The sequence below is a fragment of the Plectropomus leopardus genome, chromosome 19 (assembly GCF_008729295.1).
Source record: "Plectropomus leopardus isolate mb chromosome 19, YSFRI_Pleo_2.0, whole genome shotgun sequence".
Lineage (NCBI taxonomy): Eukaryota > Metazoa > Chordata > Actinopteri > Perciformes > Serranidae > Plectropomus > Plectropomus leopardus.
This window is the reverse complement of record NC_056481.1, coordinates 27,621,510-27,645,323: the sequence shown is the minus strand read 5'-3', so window position 1 is coordinate 27,645,323 and position 23,814 is coordinate 27,621,510. Positions and strand designations below refer to the sequence as shown.

The 23,814-nt window shown below is 40.0% G+C and overlaps 1 protein-coding gene across 1 annotated transcript; it reads left to right on the top strand.

The window, feature by feature from the left end:
• Window positions 1–16,754: 16,754 nt before the first annotated feature.
• LOC121958908 (cytochrome P450 26A1) lies at window positions 16,755–22,587 on the top strand. The gene is made up of 7 exons (XM_042508085.1): window positions 16,755–16,964; window positions 17,295–17,519; window positions 19,080–19,361; window positions 19,890–20,039; window positions 20,183–20,317; window positions 21,500–21,646; window positions 21,759–22,587. The coding sequence occupies exons 1-7, from the start codon at window positions 16,776–16,778 to the stop codon at window positions 22,095–22,097; spliced, it is 1,467 nt and encodes a 488-aa protein (XP_042364019.1). The 5' UTR covers window positions 16,755–16,775; the 3' UTR covers window positions 22,098–22,587.
• Window positions 22,588–23,814: the final 1,227 nt, after the last annotated feature.

Here is a 23,814-nt window from a genome sequence, read left to right as displayed (position 1 = left end):
TTACAACTACTAAATGATCAAACAGGTCATCAAATAAAACAAGAACACTGTTTCATTACCAGACCACGAGCAATGTTGTAATCTGGGACTGTCATGCACAAATTGGGAATAATAATCTAATGTTAGCTACCTAGTTTATTAGCTACTGAGACATCAACATGTTCTCATTCCAAGTCGTCACATGTTGCTGCCGTGAAGTGGACTTCACATCTACGTACATGTTACATGTTAGATATCCTTCTGCATCCGCTGTTTACATTCCAAGATGCTACTACCATGATGTCAACACAAGCACATGGTGGGATTATACTGCATGTGGTTATGTTTAGGCATAACAAGCACATGGCAACCAACGCTGGGACAATAACAAACGCACATGCTGGTACGAATGGCTAGGATTGCAGGAAGGAGGTACATGGTAGGGTGTAGAAAAAAACATTCAGACAAGAAGCAAACACCAGACTTCCGCATGAAAGTCTGGGAATTGATAAATCACCCGCCCTATAGGCACCCTCATACTCCTTATGTTGGGTTGTTACCGGCAGCCTTACAACGTGACTCCATCCTGTGGTGTTTCATGCAGATCTGACCATCCGGCCGTGTTCTCAAGTGACGCTGCCTTTGTGCGCATCATGTGGATATCATGGCCATCTGGCCATCCACTGGCATATGATTTACTGCAACTGGTTCTATCTGGCCACGTTCTTAGCTGACACAATCCCGCACTGTTCCAAATGCACATGAAAGGTGCCTTTTGGAGTCGCGATCTTAAACCCCTCCCCAAGATGCAAACATGCAAAACTGAGGGTTAAGGACAAAGTTTGTATTAGGATTGGGCCGTTAAATGTGAAAGTCCTCAGCAGACAGTGTTAGGTTTTATTGAAAGCAACGTAACGTAGTACAGAGAGCAGCAGAATGATGAATACGGCGTGACTCCTGTGTTGGAGTCAGAAGGGACATGAGTTGATATCAGCAGCAAATGAAAACAGAAGATGATCATAAAGAGGGAGGCATCAGATTCGTATACAGCCCAGCCCTGTCTCCAAGAAATTCACTTCACTTTTCTTTTCTACTCTTCTTTCTACTTTTCTTTACAAAGTGCAGGACTGTGGCAACAGAGATGAGTTCATCCTGAGGCAACACAAGCACTTTGCCAAAGATTAAGATCAGGATTCTTGTTAAGCTATAAAAATCGCTAATTGATGCTGTAGTTACTACCATAATATATTGAAACGCAAGATTTGATATTTTGGCAGAAAATAAATTGAATATGTTGTTAATGAACATTTTACTGATATACCCCCTTCACCCAGGTGTGGTGTTCCCTTCGATGCTGATCGTTGCCAGATACGATAAATATCCATGACTACTGCAGAGTCATGTGACCCAAGTGTAAATGCCGATTGTACACTTTTCCATTGCATTGAAAAGCCAAATGTTTGTGTGTTTTTTGTGTTGTAGGAATGAAGCAACACATTCAGTATCAACATTTGACCACTAATCAGATATGATCAGATATTAATTAACACTCATCCATTAACATTTCCTCATTGTTTGAGTGGAAAAGGGAATCCGGGCAATATAAATGTTTCAGTATCTTCAAAATGTATTTGCTGTTGCATATAAAAAGTCATTTCTGGGAAACAGGGTTATCAGTTATACTAAGAAAACAAAGGAAGTGAAAACAAGGGCCTGACTTTTATGTATCTTCGTTAATACAATGTTTCACATAATCTTGTGCGAGACTTGAATGTAGTGGATTCAAATCCACATCTAATATAAAACTCAATAACAAAATGAATCAATCTGTGGTCTTATGATTTGGCAGTGTTTCAACTGTGTCCTGCTATAATGGCACAAATTAAGATTTTAAAAAATGAAGGTTTTACATTACTGCTTGTATGCCAATAATTATGTCAAATGAATAAAAAAATGTGAGATAGTTTTTCTTGCCTTCCACAGAAGTGGAGAGAGGGTACATTTTGATATCCAAAGGAATCCTTGCTTTACCTTTGTCATTGTTCTCAGTAAGAAGCCCTGACTGAGATGTTGTTTTCCTTAATTGGTTGTTTTTATTTTATGTGCTGTAATAAAAGTTTATTCAACAGTAATGTCTGCCTTTATTGTTACAGTTTTTCTCAGTTGCCCAGATGCAGTTCTTGGAACAGCTCCCCATTTTCTTAAATCTTCACACACAATTTTAAAAAAGTCACACCTCATGGTACAATCATCTAACTTCTGGATCTAATTCGATATCAGTAACATAGAATATGTGACTGTTTGTTACACACTGGAGTGGCTCCATTAAATATTTAAATATTAAATATTTCCAATAAAGAAATAATTGGGAACTTTGACAACACTGACTATTCATATAACCCTTTCAGGAATAACCTGGGAAAGACTTTACAGACATATCTCCACAGACGCCCATCATTGGTGGAAATGTTGATGCTGTCAATTAATTGGAATTGGGAATATTTAGCTCATAGAGCGAACTGATCCTTTGTTTAATGTCAGCTGTCAAACAGGTGTTTTACTTTCATGGACAGCAATGCAGAGCGCAACCTTAATCAACACTCCTCCACTCAGCTGTCTCTGTATTCAAAAACACAGTATGAGAGTGCTAATTTATGATATTGTTTCATTTCAACTCAGTTTGAGAATGTTGTGTTTCACCATCAACTATAGTGCACATTGTTTCTCCACCCTGCTTAGTGGAGAGAGGAGAGCAGTGCAGCGTTTACTTCAACCTCACTTACCGCTGCAAGTACGTGAGCTCCTCAAGCAAAAAGCCAACATGGCTTATGTAGTAATGAGGCGTAATCCACCCAAAAGAAGTGAGAATGACTGAAATAAACACCCAAGGGAAGACTTTTAATTTAGGTAACACAGGTTCAGGCTGCACTGAAGCAGCACTAACACTGGAGAATACTCGTAAAGGGACAGGAACTTCCCCAAGGCAGGCCAAAAAGATTAAAGGGAGTGTTTGTCATTTTATTCTTAATTTTGTGAACTAATTAAATTATAAAATAGCTTGCAGAGCTATTCATTTATTCATACTGTATTGCCAAGCATATGCTATACACTGGATTGATTTTACTAGCTTTAAAGAAGCCTTTAAAGTGTGCACTGTGAAACTATCATCTAGGAATATAAAAGTATTGGATTGGGACTCGGCATTGGCAGATACTCAATAGCTATACTCAGCCATCAGGGATTGACTTTCCCTCTGACAGATTATTGTAATCATCAGATTCACCAGGACAATGTCCTGCTCAGCTGTGACGAGTCTCTGTCTACCTCCAACAAATAGAGCTTCTCAGTTACTGACCTTTGGTCATCCATCACCTTGATAAAAATGACATTGGAGATTTAGTCTATTTGCACCACAACATTATGTATCACATTAACAAAAAGGAAATGTCCTTTTTTACCTTTTAAATGTACGTACAAAGAATGCAACTGACTTAGCTTCGGTTGGGTTCCACTGGCTGTCCAGCTTCATAGTCCTCCCATTTACGAGCACATAATGAACCAGGGTGGCACGAAGTTACAGTAATCAGATTACTAGTATTTGTAGTTGTGTTCCTTCTCCTCTGTGTTGGGATCCATTGTTCCAGAGCACATGGACATTCCTGGAGGCCCCTTTTATTGATCTGTGCAGTTCTGATTGGTGTGTTAACAGTTGGTGCTTATGTGGAATTGATGTGGCATTCGAGTTTAGGTTGTGATGACTTCAGTTCATTAAATTTAGAGCCTGTGTTTGCTGAATGAATACACAGTGGAATGGCAGAATGCTGGGAGTGCTTTTTTGTTGGAACACTGGGATAATGTCCCCCTCAGCACCCTGCCACTGCTTTTCTGCTGAAGAAAAACTCTGTGGACATAGGTCTTTACTCTCTGATACCACTGCTAACAACACACTGTCTATCCATGAGCTGTAAGCTACAGCCAAGTTTATGTACTTCTCTCTCCCTTCACGTTTTTCTAAAGGCTGGTGTCAGCAAAGAGCAACCCAGCAGCCAGGACCGGGATTACTAAAGATCATCCACCAAGCAGTCTTGAACAAACTTTCAATAACTTCACTGCTTACCACATAGCTTGCCTGTGTTCCAGCGGCAGTACTTTTCACAAGATTTGTGGGGGCTGATTGTTGGGCAGAGAAGGCTTATTGAACTGTTCTACCTCACATTTGCACTGTTCATCAGTGAAGTATTGTATTAAATGTAAGATATTTAAAGTAAAAGTACTATGACGGACAGCAAATTATTGAAATATAATGCATGCTTTTCATGTCATGTTCAGGGTCGCTTCACAAAATTCTTTTGAGGCCTGCCACTGGCCTGCAGGCTGCACTTTGAGTACCAATACTTTAAAGCGACTGAGAGAAACGAAGGTGCCTCATCATCAGCTGAAGCACCCGTCACAATGTAGATATGGGTGTTCTTGCCCTCCCTCTCCCTCTCACAAACACACACACAGACAGAAGCGTCACTTGTTCTGTGAAGGTTTTCTGTCATCTTGTATCTCACCCTCGCAGCCTCGCTGTAGCACACGCTAACTGGGAAACAGCAAGTGAACTTTGGCCTGGGTCAACGTTTGAATGCGAGGATCCCTGTCGCCGCAGATGTAATGAGGCGAGAGACATTTGGAGAGCTCTATTATCACTGGACAGCAGCCACCCTGCCAACACACACACACACACACACAGAGAGAGAGAGAAATGTGATTGTTTTTTCCCCAGAGGGTAAAGTGTTACCACAGTCTCAGCTCTACTGTCTTCTTACATTCTGCCACTGCTCTTCTCTAACATGGTCACCTCTCAAACGCTCCCTCTGCCTCTCTTCATCTACGAGGTGGACGTGGGTTTATCTCTCAACACACATCAAACACAGCAATCTTCAATGATGTTATTTAACAGGTGTCTCAGGGTGGAAATTCATCCTTAAATGGCCATATAAATGCTCAGAGTAATGACTGTTTGGTCCACTTCTAAGGGTCAGTTTACACAGCAATGGTTCTTGCAGGAAATGTTGTACTTTTGTGGTGGTTTGGCCTTTCATTCACACTACATTTTGGACATATTTTATGTTGCAGAACAAAAATTAATATTGTTAGTTTAAATATCTTTAGCCTGTGTAACCACAGACCTTATTTAAGGTATTTTACCGAAAAGCCATTCAAAAAACGCATAGACTTTGAGATGAGGCAACCGGAAGTGCAAATAGGCTAACGGACTACTGCGTTTAAGGACTCACTACTTCACTACTCTATTATGACAAGAAATTACTAAGTGATTATGACTTGGGCTGTCAAATGATTCATTTTTGAAGTTGTGATCAGTTGCTGAACTTGGATAGTTAATCACGATCAATGGCATGTTTTTATTGCATGTTTACAATACCATTATTCTGCATTTCAAAACAGTTTTTAAGTCCAAACTGACAAGCTGAACCAGATCATAGCAGATTGTCTTGTTTGGAGTTCCATTTTTGGAAGCTGTCTCTGATTCATACAGCTCCTGTAAGTGTGAAACTAATTTTTGGTTTGTATTTTGCTTGTTTCTTGTTACTCATGTTCTGTTTCCTGTTTTATTTTGTAGTATTGCTCCTCTTGTGTCATGGCTGGTTTTACTTCCTGTCTGTGTGTGTTTTCCCGCCTTAGGGTTTGCCCGGTTAATTTTGCCTGTCCCTTATTAGATGTACAGTCCTCATCTGTTCTCACTTTCATTTTCATTTCACATGCATTTGTCACCTCTAGGCTGGATTACTGTAACTCCCTATTATTTGGTTGCCCCAACAAATCTCTTAGGTCTCTCCAACTGGTGCAGAACGCTGCTGCTCGTGTTTTAATGGGAAGCAAGACAAGGGACCATATTTCTCCTGTTTTAGCTTCGTTGCACTGGCTCCCTGTGAAATCCAGGATTGAATTTAAAATCCTCCTCTTTACTTACAAATCTCTCTCTAAATTGTCAGGCTCCGTCCTATCTGTCACAGCTCATAGTTCCTTACCAACCCTCAAGATCACTGCGCTCTGAAAATGCAGGGTTACTTGTGGTTCCCAAAGTTTCCAAATGCAGGATAAGAACCAGGGCCTTCAGCTACCACGCTCCTTTCCCTTATGGAACCATCTTCCAGTTTTGGTCAAGGAGGCAGACACCATTTCCACGTTTAAGGGTAGACTTAAGACCTTCCTCTTTGATAAAGTTTATAATTAGGGCTGGCTCAGGTTGCCTGGACCAGCCCATAGTTAGGCTGACATAGGTTTATCCTGCCTGGGGACTTTCCACTGATACACTGAGCTCCTTTTCCTTCTCTCAATGCCGCCATCGGAAAATCATGCATGTCTGTTAACTGCATTGCCATTTGGAAGCTTAACTTAGCCTCAGTAGTTTAGCTTAGCCTTACATCTGTGATAACCATGTGGTACTCTCACTACCTGGGGCTCCCGATTATAGAGCCTGGGTCTGTTGAATTGCACTACACTAATCCTGTTGCCTCTCCGGAGAATTCCTGCTCCCTTGTTTCCTAGTTTTCCTGGATCCTTGCCGTAACCTTGACTGTGCCTGACCATGGTGATAGCTGTGCTGATGCTGCGACCCTGCCTTTGGTTGTGCTTGTGCTGTGGCTGTACTGATACTGTCTCCCCGCTCGCCCTGATTGTGGTCTGGTCCTGGTTGCGCCGATGTTGTGATCTTGCCTTTGGACACCTCCCTATCGATATACGCATGAGACTGTTATCATCACCTTCGCCATCATCATAGAGTGCAATAAATAATTTCACACCTATCGTTATTGTAATATGACATGCATCTGTTTCCACTATTGCTGTGCCTCTCCTCCCCTCTCTCTTTCTCTCTCCTCCTTTTTGCCATGATTGTATTTCATTTGTTTATTTACGACATCTATTGCTCGTCTGTCCGTCCTGGAAGAGGGATCCCTCATCATCCTCGACCACTCTTCCTGAGGTTTCTTCCTTTTTTTTTCCCGTTACAGGGGTTCTTTTTCGGGAGTTTTTCCTTGGGTGATGTGAGGGTCTAAGGGCAGAGGGATGTTGTACACTGTAAACTGCCCTATGAGGCAAACCATGTTTTGTGATAATGGGCTCTATAAATAAAATTGACTTGACTTGACTTGACTTGACTTCCGTTATGGTTTTGCTGTGTCCTTAGTCCTCCCTGTCTCTGTTTCCCTCCTATCACACCTGTATTTTATCAGTCTCATCTGCAGTCAGTTTTTCAGCAGTGGTGTAGTTAACTGCTTTGACTGAGTTTCTTCCACGGTTCTGTGGAGATTATCTGTTGGCTTTGGCAATGAGCTTACCTGCTGACATCAGTCTGATTAGCTACACCTGTGTGCTTAGCTCATTGATGGGAGCAAAATTGTTTATGGGCCCCAAATAAGCAGAAATGTTGAAATACATTCGGCAAAAATAACACATTTATACTGCATGCAAAAACTGCAGGGGATTAAAATAAAGTGGGTGTGTCTGTAAAGGGGAGACTCATGGGTACCCTCAGAACCAATTTTCATTTAGATACCTTGAAGTCAAAGTTCAAGGGACCCCTGTGAAATGGCCATGCCATTTTCCTTGCTTAAATTTAGCCTAACTTTGGAGCATTATTCGGCCTCTTTTCCGAGAAGCCAGCATGACATGGCTGGTCCCGCTGGACTCCTCCGGTCTTCTAGTTTCATGATACCATCGCTCAGCCTGGGACAGCCTCTGAAAGACAGGATTGTCGTCTGTGATCACCCGTAAGTAATACAATTTTAAAAAATGAAAGAGTTATGCATGTACTAATATTGCATCATGAATAATGTGTTAATGTTGACAGCCCTAATTATTTAGTATTTCAAAAAGCTTGTGAGGCAGTAGAAATTTAGGTTCCCAATGATGCTTCACAGCCCACACAGGGTTTGCAGTGTGATCTTCCGTCTTGCTCTATATTTGCAAGAAAACTATGTGATCTACTATGCCCAGGTAGAAGTACCTACTATTTTAATATATAATATAATTATAAAAATACATCTTTTAGGCCACATTTACTAATGACCTTACTGCCACTGATGTAAAGGTTAGAAAAGGGTTTGGGTTTTTTTTTGGGGGGGGGGGTGGAGGGGAGTATGGGTACTTCATTTAGTTTCAGTTCAGTTTTGATATCTGTCAACTTTCACTTTTACTCCGCTAAATAAAATATATACTTTTGCTCCAATATATTTCCCCATTAGTTACTACAAAATCAGCAAGGAAGGGAGGAAGGAAGGAAGGGGCGGACAGATGAATGACAGAAAGGGAGGAAAGTAAAAACTGGATATTGTTCTTTAAATCCTATAAATTGTAAAAAAAAAATAAAAAAAAAATTAAAAAAAAAGACCTGATTTTTTTTCTTGTGTAATGTGCGCTCCAATTCTAAGATGATGTTTGTTATGAAGGATTAAACTTCATAATCCTCCTGCTTTTTTATTAACTGTATTTACTTGTACTTCTATCTCTAAAACATTTAAGTAATACAATTACCATTGGCACTTAAGTACAATAAACATTAGGTATTAGGTAGACTTTTACTCAAGTAATACTCTAGGTGACTTTAACTTTTACCAAAGTCATTTTCTGGTGAGAAATCTGTACTTTTACTCAAGTGAGGCTTTCAGGTACTTCAGATCTCTGCTTACTGAAACTGCACCTGAGTAAAAAAGTACAGCACGTCATCACGATGACACACTCTGTCACACATTATACAAGCTTGGAACTCATTCTGTGAATTACTGCACATTCTTGCTGTGAGTAACTGTGTTTGGGGTGAACCCAGCAGACATTACCTTCCTGTGTCAAAGCATTAGGAAAAAGGGGGGGGGGTCCTTCCTGCAGGTCAACAGGAGTGACGATTATTTTAGAGCAGGGATCAAACACTTTAACAAGGCAGTAAACAGCTTTTACATTCACTTAAACAATACAGCAGGCAGACAGAGGAGGAAGAGGAGGAGACCAGGGACATACTGACATGCTCTGACCTACACATGCACTAGTGTTACACTGACAGTCTTTTATCTTCTCCAAGATAATGAACCCTGTTCCTTCCTCCCATCTGTAGGATGGTATGAGACTGACAGATCAATATAACAATAAAAGGACTAATATTTCACTGCTCATTTCATATACCTTGATGCAGGTACATCCAGTGGAGGGATGCAGTTATTTCCTGTAGGAGTAAGTCTCATCCACACCAGGATGAATTCTCTCTTCAAATCTCAATTAAATATTCAATTTGTAAAACTTTTGAAAAGTATTGGATCATAGATTTAGGCTACAGGTATGCTTATGATGAATGTAAGGAGGTCTGACAAAGAGCTCATTCTGTCCCTATACATATTTTATTAAAACTACAGCTGAAAATGTTACTCTGGTGTTTGTGGACTCAGCAAGGGATGGTCTGACCCAGTGATCCTCATATATGGCCTACAGGCCAAAGCTGGCCGCTGAAATGAAAAAACCCTTAAAAAAAAAAGAAATGACCCTAAATCCTAGAAAGGTGCTAAAATCTGAGAAATTAACCAAAATCCTAGAAATGTCCTAAAATCCTATAAACATCATAAAATCTGAGAAATGTCCCTAAATTCCTGGAAATGTTCTAAATTCCTATAGAAACATCCCCAAATCCTACAAATAACCTAAAATCCTAGAAACACACTAAAATATGAGAAATGTCCTAAAATTCTTGAAATGTGTTAATATTCTAGAAATGACCTAAAATCCTAGAATCTTGCATCTAGTATCTCTTGTCTAATCTTAATTATTTGGCTCTCTTATGTGGCTAGTTATTTGGATTCATTTTCTAACCTCTCCCATGAAAACATTCAGAGTTTGTAGAGTTTCTGCAGTGAGAGACAGAGACACACACAGAGAGAAAATTATGTCAGCAGAAAAACAGTGAGTGACCTCGTGCTGAACCAGTAGCCTGACACTCCTGCTGACCTCCTCCCGCTGGGAATGCACCTCAGATTTGCACCTCAAACTACAAATCCCAGAAGTCAGCAGAGCAGTTTCCATAAAGTGTGCTGTAAATCAAAAGCAGACTTACTCACCTAACTGAAGGATTCTTCAGCAGGAGAAGCCGTAACAGTGAGATTAGGAACGAGCTGCGGCAATTGCAACATTTCCTACATTTTTCATGACTCACACATTAACGGTCCAGTGGGTAGAATTTAGAGGGATGTTTTGGCAGAGTTGGAAAATAATATAAAAGTGTGTTTTCTTTAGTGTATAATTATCTGAACATAAGAATTGTGTTCTTACCTTAGAATGGGCCGGTTGTATAAACAAAGGGAGCGGGTCCTCGTTTATGGAGATCGTCACGTTCATTGCCATGTTTCTGCAGTAGCCCAGAAAGGACAAACCCAACACTGGCTCCAGATGTTGCCACTGGTGTTTTCACATTGGCCACTGTAATTAAGAGTCCATCTGTGACGAGCAGCATCAGAAAAACACAGATTTTTTTAAAAGTTAAAACTACTTCATTCAGTGTCTTAACCCAACGGCTCCATTTGTTTTGTAGAGGCTTGTTGGAGACGACATACTTGCCCATCACATTTGTCATATTGTGTGCTCACCTTTTTCCTCTGATAACTTAATGTGTGCTCATCTTTGTTTCTGATCCAGGTTGGAATGGATGACACCACAGCAGCTTTCAGAGGGCTGAGGTTTGAAATCTCTGAGACTTCTGAAGAGGTTGAGATGGCTGTATCTCAACCCATAACTGTCTGTTCTCCACTGGAAGGACACCTGTCACATTTTCTCCACTAGACGGTTTTCTCCACTGGAATAAACTCAAATATACTTTGCCCCAAAGGAGACTTCATCCTGTTTTCTCCTTCAGAAGGGCACCCTATACGGAGCACTTTATCATATTCTCTCCATAGGAAGGACACCCTAGAGAGCATTTCGTCACATTTTCTCCACTGGAATGACACTCTAGAGGGCACTTCATTGCATTTCACCACTAAGACACCCTAGAGAGCATTCCATTACATTCTCTCCACTGGAAGGACACTGTAGCGGGAGCTTCATCACATTTTCTTCACTGGAAAAGCTACCTACACATTTTCTTCACTGAAGGGGTGCCCTAGAGAGCACTTCATCACATTTTCTCCACTAAAAGGACACACTGGAGGGCACTTCATCACATTTTCTCTCCTGGAATGACATTCTAGAGGGCAGTTCATTACATTTCACCACTAAGACACATTAGAGAACATTCCATTATATTCTTTCCACTGGAAGCACACTGTAGAGGGAGCTTCATCACATTTTCACTGGAAAAGCTACCTACACATTTTCAACACTGAAGAGGCACCCTAGAGAGCACTTTATCATGTTTTTTTCCATTGTAAGGGCACCCTTTAGTTATGTTTTAATGTTTTGAGGGAAAAAATTAAACTAAAACTTAAAGAACCTTGTGTGGAAGATCCTAGCCCTAAGGGCACTTTGTCTATACTGACATGGCACCCAAGAGGTCACTTTATCACTTTCTCTTTACTGGTAGGGCACCTCAGAGTGAATTTTATCATGTTTTATCTACCAAAAAGCCCCCCCCCCCCCCACCCAGCATCTAGAGTCAATGCTGTAAACTTGTTCAACTCATGTTTTACTAAAGTTGGTTAAAAGTCAAAGTTTCTTTCTCCCTATCTCTGTCTTTACGCTCTTTCTCCCTTACTCTCTAGTAATCTATTGTCTCCCTCTCTTTATCTCTCTCTCTCTCTCTCTCTCTCTCTGTTTGATAGACAGTGAACTTGGTTGAGCGTGAGAGTTCACTGAGATGTCAGGGTTACAAGCAGGTCAGCCAGCATGCAAGCTGGGGGAGGAGAGATACAAACACGTGTGCACGCGCCGCTGCACTTGTACTGAATGCACGCTCTCTGCAGGTGTGTGTGTGTGTGTGTGTGTGTGTGTGTGTGTGTGTGTTTTGTATGAGTACTGATAACAGGAAACACATTAACAGATCTCTGAGTGGATTCATCATCAGTATATCAGCTGTAATAGTTCTGAAACTGACACCTTGCCTGAACTTTCATCATCTCAGCAGAGTAAGTAAAGTAACAACATACATTTACACAGGTTCTATATTTAATTACAGTTTACGAGAGAGTATTTATTTCTGCATATTCTGTCTATATTGTCACTTCACTACAATTCAGAGGAACTACAATTTGCACAATAATAACCCACAGCTGTGCTAAATTCTGGGCAGACTAATGTTTAGATTATAAAATACATGGTAATCTCATTTGATTTTTTGCTGTGAACTATAGGCATACCCAGTATTGTTATTTTTTTCAGACATCCACCGGGATGCTGCTTCACTTTAATTCAGCTATTTCAGAATGAGTACTTCTACTTTTCATATGTTACAATTATTCGTGTATCCATAACAACATCTGTGAATAAACACTTAATTTTAAAGATGTTTTGCCATCCTGGCATTTCTATGTGTTTGGAAGTGATCAGTCTATTAATTACAAACTGTTAGATTATATGATATGTGCAAAGGTGATATTTTGTCCTGTTGCTATTGCATAGAGTGAAAAGTTTCATCCTAGGGCTGTGATACTCAAAGCCCGTGGGCCACATCTGGCCCCAAATAGGGTGCCAGGTGGACCCCCAGTCATTTTCTAATTCACACAATGAATAATGTGTTTCACACTGGGAATGTCTTACAAACATTACAAGTCCTACAAACATCCTAAACTCCCAGAAATGTCCTAAAACCTGAAAAATGTCCTAAAATTCTACAAACGTCCTAAAATTCTACAAACGTCCTAAAATCCTAGAAACATCCAACAATCCCATTAGAAACATCTTAAAATCTTTTTAAAATCTTTCTTTTTTCACTCCCAAATTTCCTTGAAAAATTCAAAAACCAAGATGTCCTAAAATCCTAGAAATCTCTTAAAATCCTACAAATGTCCTAAAATCCTAAAAACATCCTAAAATCAAAAAATTCCTTAAGTCCTAGAAATGTGTATGGGGCTGTTGTGACTGGCCCCTGGCCTCTTATCATTTTGCAAAAGTGCCCCCCAAGCAAATCATGTTGAGTGTCACTGCTCTCGGGAGAATGAATGTGCTCATTTAGTTGGCACATTGCCAGTTAGATTATATTATTTCCAGTCTTAACGAAGTTTTTGACCTGACAATGAAGCAGGATACAGACAGTATATTTGAACCAAAGTGTTATGGACTTAGTGAAAACACAACCAAGATACTTTCAGCTGCAATTAAAGTGTACGATTACATCACACAGTGTACACGGCTGCAAATAAAGTGTACTGTTACCTGTACTGTACATGTGACAGTAGTGAAGGTGTAGGTTTCTGCTGATCCTGGAGGGAGACTCCAGCAGGTGATCAGCAGCTTTATTGTGAGTTTATGGAGCAGCAAGGTGAGGTGTAGACCTCGGAATTACTCTCCACACTTGAACCTCCCTTCACCCAGCCACCCCCTCCTCCTCTTCCTCCTCCTCCTCCTCCTTCTCCTCCTCCTCTCTGCTTTATCACACCTGAACAGCAGAATCCTGTTTCACACTTTCACATTGTGATGAGAAAAACTCACCAGCTACAACATGAGCGGCTGGAAACCCATTCACCCTGAACATGCATCACCCACTGCTGTCTGTCTGAGCACAGATAAACAAGGATTAGTACATTAGTATTGTGGCTTCAGTTTTGTTTACACCTATATTGTTAAGCCAAAACATTTCTGTCATGGAATCTTTATTTTATCACTAGACCTTTACTGTTACCATCAGGTTAGAGTTGTCAAAGCTCTTATCTTTAAGGTCCCTAACACTAAAACTGTTTATAAAATAGTAGAATTTCTAGGATTTTAGAATGTTTTCACGGATTTTAGCACATTTTGAGGATTTTAAGACATTCCCCAGATTTTAGAAAATTTCTAGGATTTTAGTACATTTTGGACATTTCTATGATTTTAGACATTTTGTGGATTTTAGGATGTTTCTAGAGTTTTAGGACATTTTGCAGATTTTAGGACATTTCTAGGATCTTAGGACATAGGATTTTGAGACATTTTCAGCATTTCAGGATGTTTTAGGATTTTAGGATGTTTCTTAGTTTTTAGAGAGTTTCTAGTATTTTATGACATTTCTCAGATTTTAGAATTTTTCAGGATTTTAGGACATTAGGGTCTTAGCTAGAACCTCTGTGGGGGTTGTGGGAGATCCTCCACTGGCATTTTTTTTAAAATAAAAAAGCCTGACTTTGATACTGTTTATGCACTCTGGTTTATGTATACATTAAGTACAAGTACAATTCCAAGTGTGAATCACTTTGTTTTTATTGTGAATAAGAAAATGATTGGGGGACCACCTGGCACCCTTATGGAGGCCAGATTTGGCCTGCGGGCCACAAGTTAGTATCACTGGCCTCAGTGTAGTTGTTAAAACCCCCAGTAAAAAAAATAAAATGAACTGACATGTCTGCAGTGTGGACAGCCCTGCTTGTAATTAGCAAAAAAGTCCAAATAATAGTCATGTAATTTTACATGCAAGCTTTGCTAGATGAGATTACATATCCAGGCTTTTGTGTGACTGTAATGGTGATAGTTGCCGTGCCTTCCACCGGGGTGAACCTCAGGGCGCCCTCCTTTCCAAACGTACACAGTCAGCCAGAACAGGCAGATCCGTCCATGTAATGTGTCGCTGTAAAAGCTGCAGCCAAACTGTCTCCGTGTGACTGAGCGATGGGCCCTGCCACACACACATAAACACGCGGCCTGTCGTTATGGCAGCTCGTAAAAAAACAAGAGGCCAAATGCGGAGTGAGGATGTGGCGGCTCGGCAGATGAGCGCCTTCTCTGCTCGGTGTTTACTTTTCATGCGGCGTAGCCCGGGGATAACCTTGCGTGCGTGCGTGCGCGTCCCTCCGCCTGTCTCTACTGACCCAAGTTTGAACCCGCTGAGAGAGATATCATTTTTATAGCACACACACACGCGCGCGCGGCAGAACAGAGTGCGCAGGTCAAAGTCTTCCAGTAGATTAGGAAGAGTTCAATCTGAAAGCAGCTTGATAGAGAGCGGGAGTCACGCAGAGGGCAGCGCAGAGAGGCGTTAATCATCATTTCATCACTCATAGTCAGATGCTGCCTCATTGTTCTACTGACACAACATGAAGGCGACACAGACGGATCAGGCTGCCGGTTTAAATAACTACAGAAACATGGTGAAATCTGTGGGCAGCCACATTACATGGCTACAAGAGTTGCAACGCTTCTAAATGAATTTAAAGGGATAGTTCGGAATTTTTGAAGTGGGTTTTTTTTTGTGGTGTTTATCCATAGACGGTATATTAGATACACTAGATGTCAGTTGGCAAGCCCCCATTTTGGAGGAGCAGGCAGGAGTTTGACAAAGACCTGCTCAGGAGCATTTTTAAAAATTGAGGACATTAAAGGCTTAGACCTCTATACAAAAAAATATTTTTTTGGTGAAGAAAACAGACAAGTTTAAAGGCATGTTTTCTTTTTATAAAAAATCTGGCGATTTTTATATTTTTATAAACGTTTGGCTTTTTTTTCTTTTAAATTATTGTGTAATTTTGGCAATTTTTTTTAACCCATGGGTTTGGAAGCCATGTTTTATTTAAAAATCACCCAAAATTTTAAAAGAAACAAAAATCAGCAAAAGGTTTTAAAGAAAAAAAATCACCAATAATTTTTTTAAAGAAAATTGCCAGATTTTTTTAGAATCACAAAAAATCATGAATCTGAACTAACTCCTTAATGTTGAAGTCCCACAATAACACAAAGGAACTAACTAATCGTGCAGCAGCAGACCAGCAGATCCTGTGTTCAGAGACGGTAAATCTATATGTTTCTCAATGGAGTCTGGCTTTGAAAAGAGCGACATAATGAGCTCAATTTTCTCGTTAAAATCACCGCATGATATTAAGGCGAAGCGGTGAAAATACTCTCAGTATAGTAAACACTTACATTTAAATAGATTATTTCAGGTGGGACTTTATTTTAGATGGCTAAAATTCAGTTTGCTGCTGACCCCTTCAGTACATTGCTTAGCCTTCCTGTCTGACTCCAGCCTGCTTCTTCAAACTGGGGGACTGACATTGACTCTATGAAATATTCAGTCTGTGAAGCAGCCCATACAACCCAACTTCAGAAAATCTGAACTATCCCTTTCAGTTTAAGAAAATGAAAAGCAACGTTGAATGGTACCAGTGAGAGCTGGGGGGGAGGTTAAGACATTCTTCAACCTATAGCCTCTTTTCCATTTAGCCGAAACATCTGAAAATGTGCTGCTTTAAAGATCTCGGCTGCTGAAAGGAGAGCGCTCTGCAGGTATCATTATTGATCCCACAAGCGGGGCTTAGGCCACGGTAATGAGTGTGTAAACTAGCCGCCGTGTTGCCAACAAAGGCGTCTTGGGACGCGCCTCCATTGTCTCGGAGGGAATCATCACCTTTTCTCAGTAAAATCCGCCGCGGATTGTCCGCGTGCAACAGGAGGTAGGGATTAAGGATGCGGCCCCTGGAACAAATGGCGAGGCAAGTCAGTCAGTACAGGCCGGAGGCGGGGCCAAGCGACACCCACAATTAAAGATGAACTTTGAGTGAACTAATTTATCTGAGGGAGGAGAAGGTGAGCTGCTGCACGCAGTCCTGACACCCTATAAAAGCGCCGGCTGAGCAGACTGCGGGCTCCACAGCTGACAGAGCTTCACCTGCAACGTACTGCTCCTTCACTGCGCCATGGCTCTCCACACGCTGCTGGCCACTTTCCTGTGCACCATCGTGCTGCCCATCCTGCTGTTCCTAGTGGCGCTGAAGCTGTGGGAGGTTTACATGATCCGAGGCAGAGACCCGAGCTGCCCCAGCCCGCTGCCCCCCGGGTCCATGGGCTTACCTTTCATTGGAGAGACGCTGCAGCTCATCCTGCAGGTAAACGCACTCACTGACCTCCACACAGGGGCTGTTTAGGGCTTTTATCTGTTGTCAAATTGATGAACAAGTTGGATTGATTGCATGTCTGCGCGTATTTAATTAGTAAATATGCAAATTTAATTAATAAAATGCACCAATATGACACGCCTTTATTCATATTATATATATATATATATATATATATTGTGTGTGTGTGTGTGTATTTATCATCGTGATATTATTTCTCAGTTCTAAACTTTTTAATATTTTTTTTTTCGTGTTTAGGTTTTGTATTTATGTGTTCTTATGTGTTCTTTGTTTATTTGGTTTGCATGTGCGTGTTTGCAGAGGAGAAAGTTCCTGCGGATGAAGCGGCAGAGGTACGGTTACATCTACCGCACACACCTCTTCGGGAATCCCACGGTGCGCGTGACCGGGGCGGATAACGTCCGGCAGATTCTGCTGGGGGAGCACAGGCTCGTGTCAGTGCAGTGGCCCGCTTCTGTGCGCACCATCCTGGGCTCGGATACACTGTCCAATGTGCACGGAGCGCAACACAAGAGCAAGAAGAAGGTGAGTTACGATTGAAAGGCTCCTTGTTTTACTTCGAGTGGCTGTGAAACCTCAGTGTAATGCAGCAAACTGAGGCTGCTACTGCGTTATTATTTCCTCTGTGCAGTCTGAAACTACCAGCAACTTTTCAAGTAATACATTTGATCCCGAAACTACTGTCGGTTTAAATAAAAAAAATGCTGACGGATTAGGTTTGATTTTCAGTAATTAGGGAGCAAATATCCTGGATATTTTCTTACCCTTGCTTGATGCTGTTTATTTTAGATCAGGGATGCACAGCACAAACATTATGGTTGTAACTGCCTAACCCCTCACTTTCCTTGTACTTGTAAGTATTTAAACTTAACTTAAAAAAGTTAAAAACTTCAAACCTGAGCACACTGCATTTGAAAACATGATGAAAAGGCAACAAGCAACTTTGTGAGGAATGTTCCACAAATTGCAGAAATTAGTAGATTTTGAAAGTATTTTTTTAAAAAGCTAGGGAAAACGTCTAAGGCAAAAAAATGCTAGGAAAAAAAACTATATTTATAATTATCATAATTACGTTTGTAAAGTAAATATTTTTTAAAGCTCATTTTCAAGTCTTGTTTTCATTCATTTTCATTCACTTTTTTCTTGTATTTGTTTTTCTTGGGTAATTTTCTTGCTAATTTTTTAAAACTAATTTCTTGATCATTTTGAGGTAATGTCTTCCTCTTTCTTTCTCCCACATTTTTGAAACAAATCAATTTGGTTATATTTAGAAAATATTTTTTTTATAAAACCTAGGGAAAAATGTCAAGTCAGTTTTCAAGTCAGTTTTATTTATAGAGCCCATTATCACAAAACATGGTTTGCCTCAGAGGGCTTTACAGTGTACGACATTCCTCTGCCCTTAGACCCTCACATCAGCCAAGGAAAAACTGTATAGGTAAAAGGAGAAATAGGCTAGGTAGAAATTATTTAAAAAATCAGAATTGCATATTTTTAATTATTTAAGCACTTCCTTTTTCTATTTATTTATGACTAATTTGTATTACCAAAAGTTTTGGGTCATTTCTTCTTCTTTTGCACCTCATTGCATTCTTCTCGTGTTTTTAAATGAAATCAAGTCAATTTACCCAGGTGTCAAAGGTTAATTTTATTAAATATTTCATAGTTTAATTAGTATTGTGTCTGATAATTGATCGCTTGAAAAATAGGTCGCAATATTAATTTGTGATGAAGGGATCCTAAAAAACACATTTTCTAAACAAAACTGGAAAAAAATGTGTTTGTGCAGCGAGACCATTTCCACCCAATAGAAATCAGCTAGATTTTGTAGAAGTTAGTGTCTGCATTTAAATACAGTACAGTACAATATAAATGCAGGTTACTGCACTAGAGTTGGGAAAGCTCTCACTTGATTTTAGGAAACTCCCAATGATTAGATTTGCATTTGACAGACAGGCCAACACTTGATCGAAGAAAAACTATAAGAGCTGAATTATGGTAAAATTTCTTCATGAGGAGATGCTGCATTGCAGATGCTACAAAAAGTAAGAAGCTTAGGAAAATAAAACTCCTGTCCTCCTCCAGGCCATCATGCGGGCTTTCTCCTCTGAGGCTCTGGAGCTCTACGTCCCCGTCATCCAGGAGGAGGTGCAGGCTGCAGTGAAAGAATGGCTGGCCAAAGACTCATGCGTGCTGGTCTACCCAGAAATGAAGCGGCTGATGTTCCGCATCGCCATGAGGATCCTGCTGGGCTTTGAGCCAGAGCAGATCAAGACAGACGAGCAGCAGCTTGTGGAAGCTTTCGAAGAAATGATCAAGAATCTATTCTCTCTACCCATCGACGTGCCTTTCAGCGGACTCTACAGGGTAAGGGACAAACCCATAAAAATCATGTGTTGTGGTTATGGATAGTTTCACTGACTAATTCATGCACAGTTGGAGGGCATTATCAGTGATTTTGCATGACATCTTAGCCAACCGTATTTAAAAATATGCTGACATGTCAACAATCAAAAAGGACATTTTTCACTGTGGAGGATTACCTAACGCAAACAAGGATACTGTAATACTGTGATAAAGCCCAAGCCTACTGACTACCTGTAATGTAAATGGATTTTAGTAAAAGGCATAAATGTTCGAAATGGTTGATATGTAGATGTATTTGATTTTGCCATTTCAGTTATGCCCTTACTCAATGTCCTAATACTGGTGCAAAATCAATAACAAGATGTGAAAAGATAGATGGATGTATTTGGATATACAGCAACAAGTGAATGCAAGTACCAGTCTAATTCATCCTCTGACATTGTTTTTCTCCTCTGCCCTTATCCTCTCATCTTTACCCTCTTGTCCTCTGTCCATCCCTCCTTCTCCTGCCACCTACCTGTCCTCCAGGGTCTGAAGGCGAGAAACTTTATCCATTCCAAGATAGAAGAGAACATCAAGAAAAAGGTGCAGGAGTCAGACAAGGAGTCCAAACACAGAGACGCTCTGCAGCAGCTCATAGACAGCAGCAAAAAGAATGGGGAGCCGTTCAGCATGCAGGTAGAGACCTGATCACGTTACATCTCCTTTGTCCAACAACGCATATGAAAAAAACCCCAAACAGAAGTGATTTCTATGGTTTTAAGGCCATTGTTTTGGCTAGAGCCTGAACAAATTCTTTGTGTCTACATGCATATTTGCAGGCCATCAAGGAGTCTGCCACAGAGCTGTTGTTTGGGGGACATGAAACCACAGCCAGCACAGCCACCTCTCTGGTCATGTTCCTGGGCCTAAACCCTGAGGTTGTGGATAGACTGAGGCAGGAACTGATGGACAAGGTAATTCAACAGTAAAACTTTCTATACATTGTTCTAACACCTTTAATAGTTACTGCTGATATTTAGCTTTTCGGCTGCATTAACAGACAGTGTGATGTCATTTTGAATTCATCTCATTCATGTGAGAATTTTATCTCATGGTCTTTACTAGCAAATTAAGTTATTGTCATAGTCACGCATGCGATGATATGTGAGCTATCTCTATGACAACTGAGACCAAAAGTAAAAGTCAATAAGAGGACTTTACATATCGTTAAGCATATTGTTAATCTAAGGGAAAAGTGGGTGCCAATATCTGCTGTAATATAGGTATTATATTAAATTACACAATGGGGTTGGTAGGCCCAATGCTTGCCATATAGGTAAGAATCCAATGTGATCTGACAGAAATATGTGAAATGACCAAAATCTCTAAAACACAGCATTACGTGGTGGTGTCACTGTGTTGGTTAGGTAAGAAGAAAAAGATAATAGTTTACACTAAAATAACTGTTTTTGTATGGGACAAGTGCATAAAGTGATGTAAGTCAATAACGTAGGGAAGTTTGTAAAGTAAAGTAAAAGTAGGTAAGGTGATGCAAGCACATAAAGTGACAGGAGTACGTAAAAGTCATGTAACTACGTAACGTGACGTAACTACTTAATGTGATGTAACTACTTAACATGATTGTATGACATTATGACATAAAGGACAAATGGATGTAAAGTTAAAATAACTCAACGGTGACTTTGTTTTACATTCGACAATTTGTTTGTTTGACCTGTCCACCATGTCTACCTCCTTGCACTGACAACGACCCCCCCCCCCCCCCCCCCCCCCCCCATATATAGGGTCGTAGCATTAACCATCCCCTATTGCATGATGTAGATGAACCAAAGAATAAATGAGTCCACCATGACAAAGGCTCCTAATTGACTTTCCATTGCTATTGTTTCCCTAGCCCGCCAGGGCTAGGGAGGTTGTTGTCATTTCAGTATTTCTGTAAGATCAGGTTGTAGTAATCCACACTGAAGCTTTCTTAGAAAAGCTTATTAGTTTCAGACATGTTTAAACCCTGATCAGGAGCCAGAGCTGTGTCAAATGAACAACTAGCACTATCCCGTTTCTCACCAACTATTAATACACTTTGGTTAATACTGTCCTCAACTTCTCCTCATATGCACATTTGTTTGTGTCTTCAGGAGGAGCAGGGGATGGACCTCCACAATCTGAACATTGAGTCCTTGGAGCAGTTGAAATACACTGGCTGTGTCATTAAAGAGACTCTGAGGATCAACCCTCCTGTTCCTGGAGGCTTCAGAGTGGCCCTTAAGACCTTTGAACTCAATGTAAGTTAACACAGATCCTTTAACTAAAACTCTAAATGGCATATTAAAGAGCCACAGCTGAAAACTTTTATTTAGCTACCTGCTTACTGATAATTTCCCCTCACAATTCCAGGGTTACCAGATTCCCAAAGGCTGGAATGTCATCTATAGCATCTGTGACACCCACGATGTGGCAGAGATCTTCCCCAACAAGGAAGACTTCCAGCCGGAGCGCTTCATGACCAAACCTTCGGCCGACTCCTCCAGGTTCCAGTACATCCCGTTTGGAGGGGGCTCCAGGATGTGTGTGGGGAAAGAGTTTGCCAAGGTGCTCCTGAAGATCTTTCTGGTGGAAGTAGTCACAAAGTGTCACTGGACTCTTTTAAACGGGCCACCCACCATGAAAACAGGACCGACAGTCTATCCTGTGGACAATCTGCCAACCAAGTTTACCAGCTATGAACAAAATTAATCTGAGATGATGGGTCATGATTTCTAAAAGCAGTGTAGAGTAATTATATGTCAAAAGTATCAGATTATCTGTGTTTTACCTCCAAATCCACAGGGAAACTACTGTAAAATACAAATAGTTTGGGAGTGTTGGAATTATTCGATGCTTTAAAGAATGCAATCAAAGGCCGCATTTACATGTAATCTTTTGGACTCATGTCAGTATTATTTTTTTGACTTGACATTGATTGTACATATTGTAGATGACTTTAAGAACGTATTTTACATTTTATATTATGTTAATACATCGGATTTGTATATGTTTTGTTTGAACAAACTAAACGCGAGGCACTACACACAGACGTGGAAAACTTTAATCAGCTCAGAGGTGTATCTATAGGATTATGTACATATGTTATGTAGAGTCTGTTTATATAACTTTTGTATCTTACACAAACTTATTTAAGTGATTTATGTTATATTGTATGGGCTTTTTATTTAATAAAACTGTTTTGCGGGGAATTTTGTTTTTTATCTAACTTTCCATTTATATTAAAGAGTAAAACTGTAATGTATAAAAAGAACATGGTAACTTTTGAATAATACATTTATCTCCCCTTTTTGTGAGAGTAAGTGGAAAATATTGATATTTTAATGTCTGTATATTAGGTTGGGCGCTGAAAAGATAATTCTTAGGGCCTAGGTCTGACAGGAGCCATAAAAAATAAATCAACAGTAAGACATTTTTTCAATAAAAATCATCATTAACCCTTTGAAACCTGAGCAATTTGGCTTGATTTCTGTCAAAAACATAGGAAGAAGGCAATAAGCAAGGAAAGGAAAAATGACCCAAAATGAGTACAAATTTGTAAAAGAAAATTACCTAATAATTTTTTTTTTTAAAAAAAGAAAGAAAAAGAGAGAAAAAAAAGTAAATGATGTGGAAAAAGAGCATACAATTATAATTCTGTACCATAATTTTAAATATGCTATGAGATTAGATTCATTTAAATATAATTTTCCCTATTTTTTTTTCCCTGTATGTTTTTCCCTAGTTTTTAAAATAATTTCCTAAATCTACTAATTTCTTGCAGTTAATGGAACCTATCTTACCAAGTTGCTCATTGTCTTTTTCTCCATGTTTTTGAAAGAAATCACACCAATTTGCTCAGATTTCAAAGGCTTAATTAAATTAAGTAAACATCAAGGGATAAAGCCATGTTCCACACACCTGATATTCATGTAAGGTGCTAACAGACCGCTAGCAGAGCACAGATGGAGTGCTAACAGAGCGCTAACGGAGTGCTAACAGAGCAGTGAGGAGGGTCCTTAGAGCTGAGCCTAAAGCGAAAGCCTCCACAAGAAGAGTCTGGCAACCCAAAAACCAACAGGACAGGAGAGAGAAAAAAGAGGGTATCAGTATATCACCCACTTCTTCACAAAGGAAGGCTGGTCATTGTGAGTGATGGAAACTTACCTGTTTAGTCCTCAGTGATTGGTTAATCTATCGATTATTTTTTTTGATTAATTTATTAATCTATTGATTATTTTTTTAATTGATCTAACTATTATTTTTTTGTTACTCAATAAATATAACAATGAGTTTACTGAAAATAACATTTTAAAACTTGTCATACACTGCAGGGCGTTATTCTCCAACAAACAAATAGCTCAGTCTGTGTTTTATAGTCTGATATAAAGTCCCTCCAAACTAAAATTAATGCAAGAGGTTGTTCCAC

Excerpts from the sequence above, each read along its gene's own strand:
- LOC121958908 (XM_042508085.1), top strand. The coding sequence starts at position 16,776 with ATGGCTCTCCACACGCTGCTGGCCACTTTCCTGTGCACCATCGTGCTG. Across the intron at positions 16,965-17,294 it reads CGCTGCAGCTCATCCTGCAG|AGGAGAAAGTTCCTGCGGAT; the intron begins GTAAACGCACTC and ends GCGTGTTTGCAG. Across the intron at positions 19,362-19,889 it reads CTTTCAGCGGACTCTACAGG|GGTCTGAAGGCGAGAAACTT; the intron begins GTAAGGGACAAA and ends CCTGTCCTCCAG.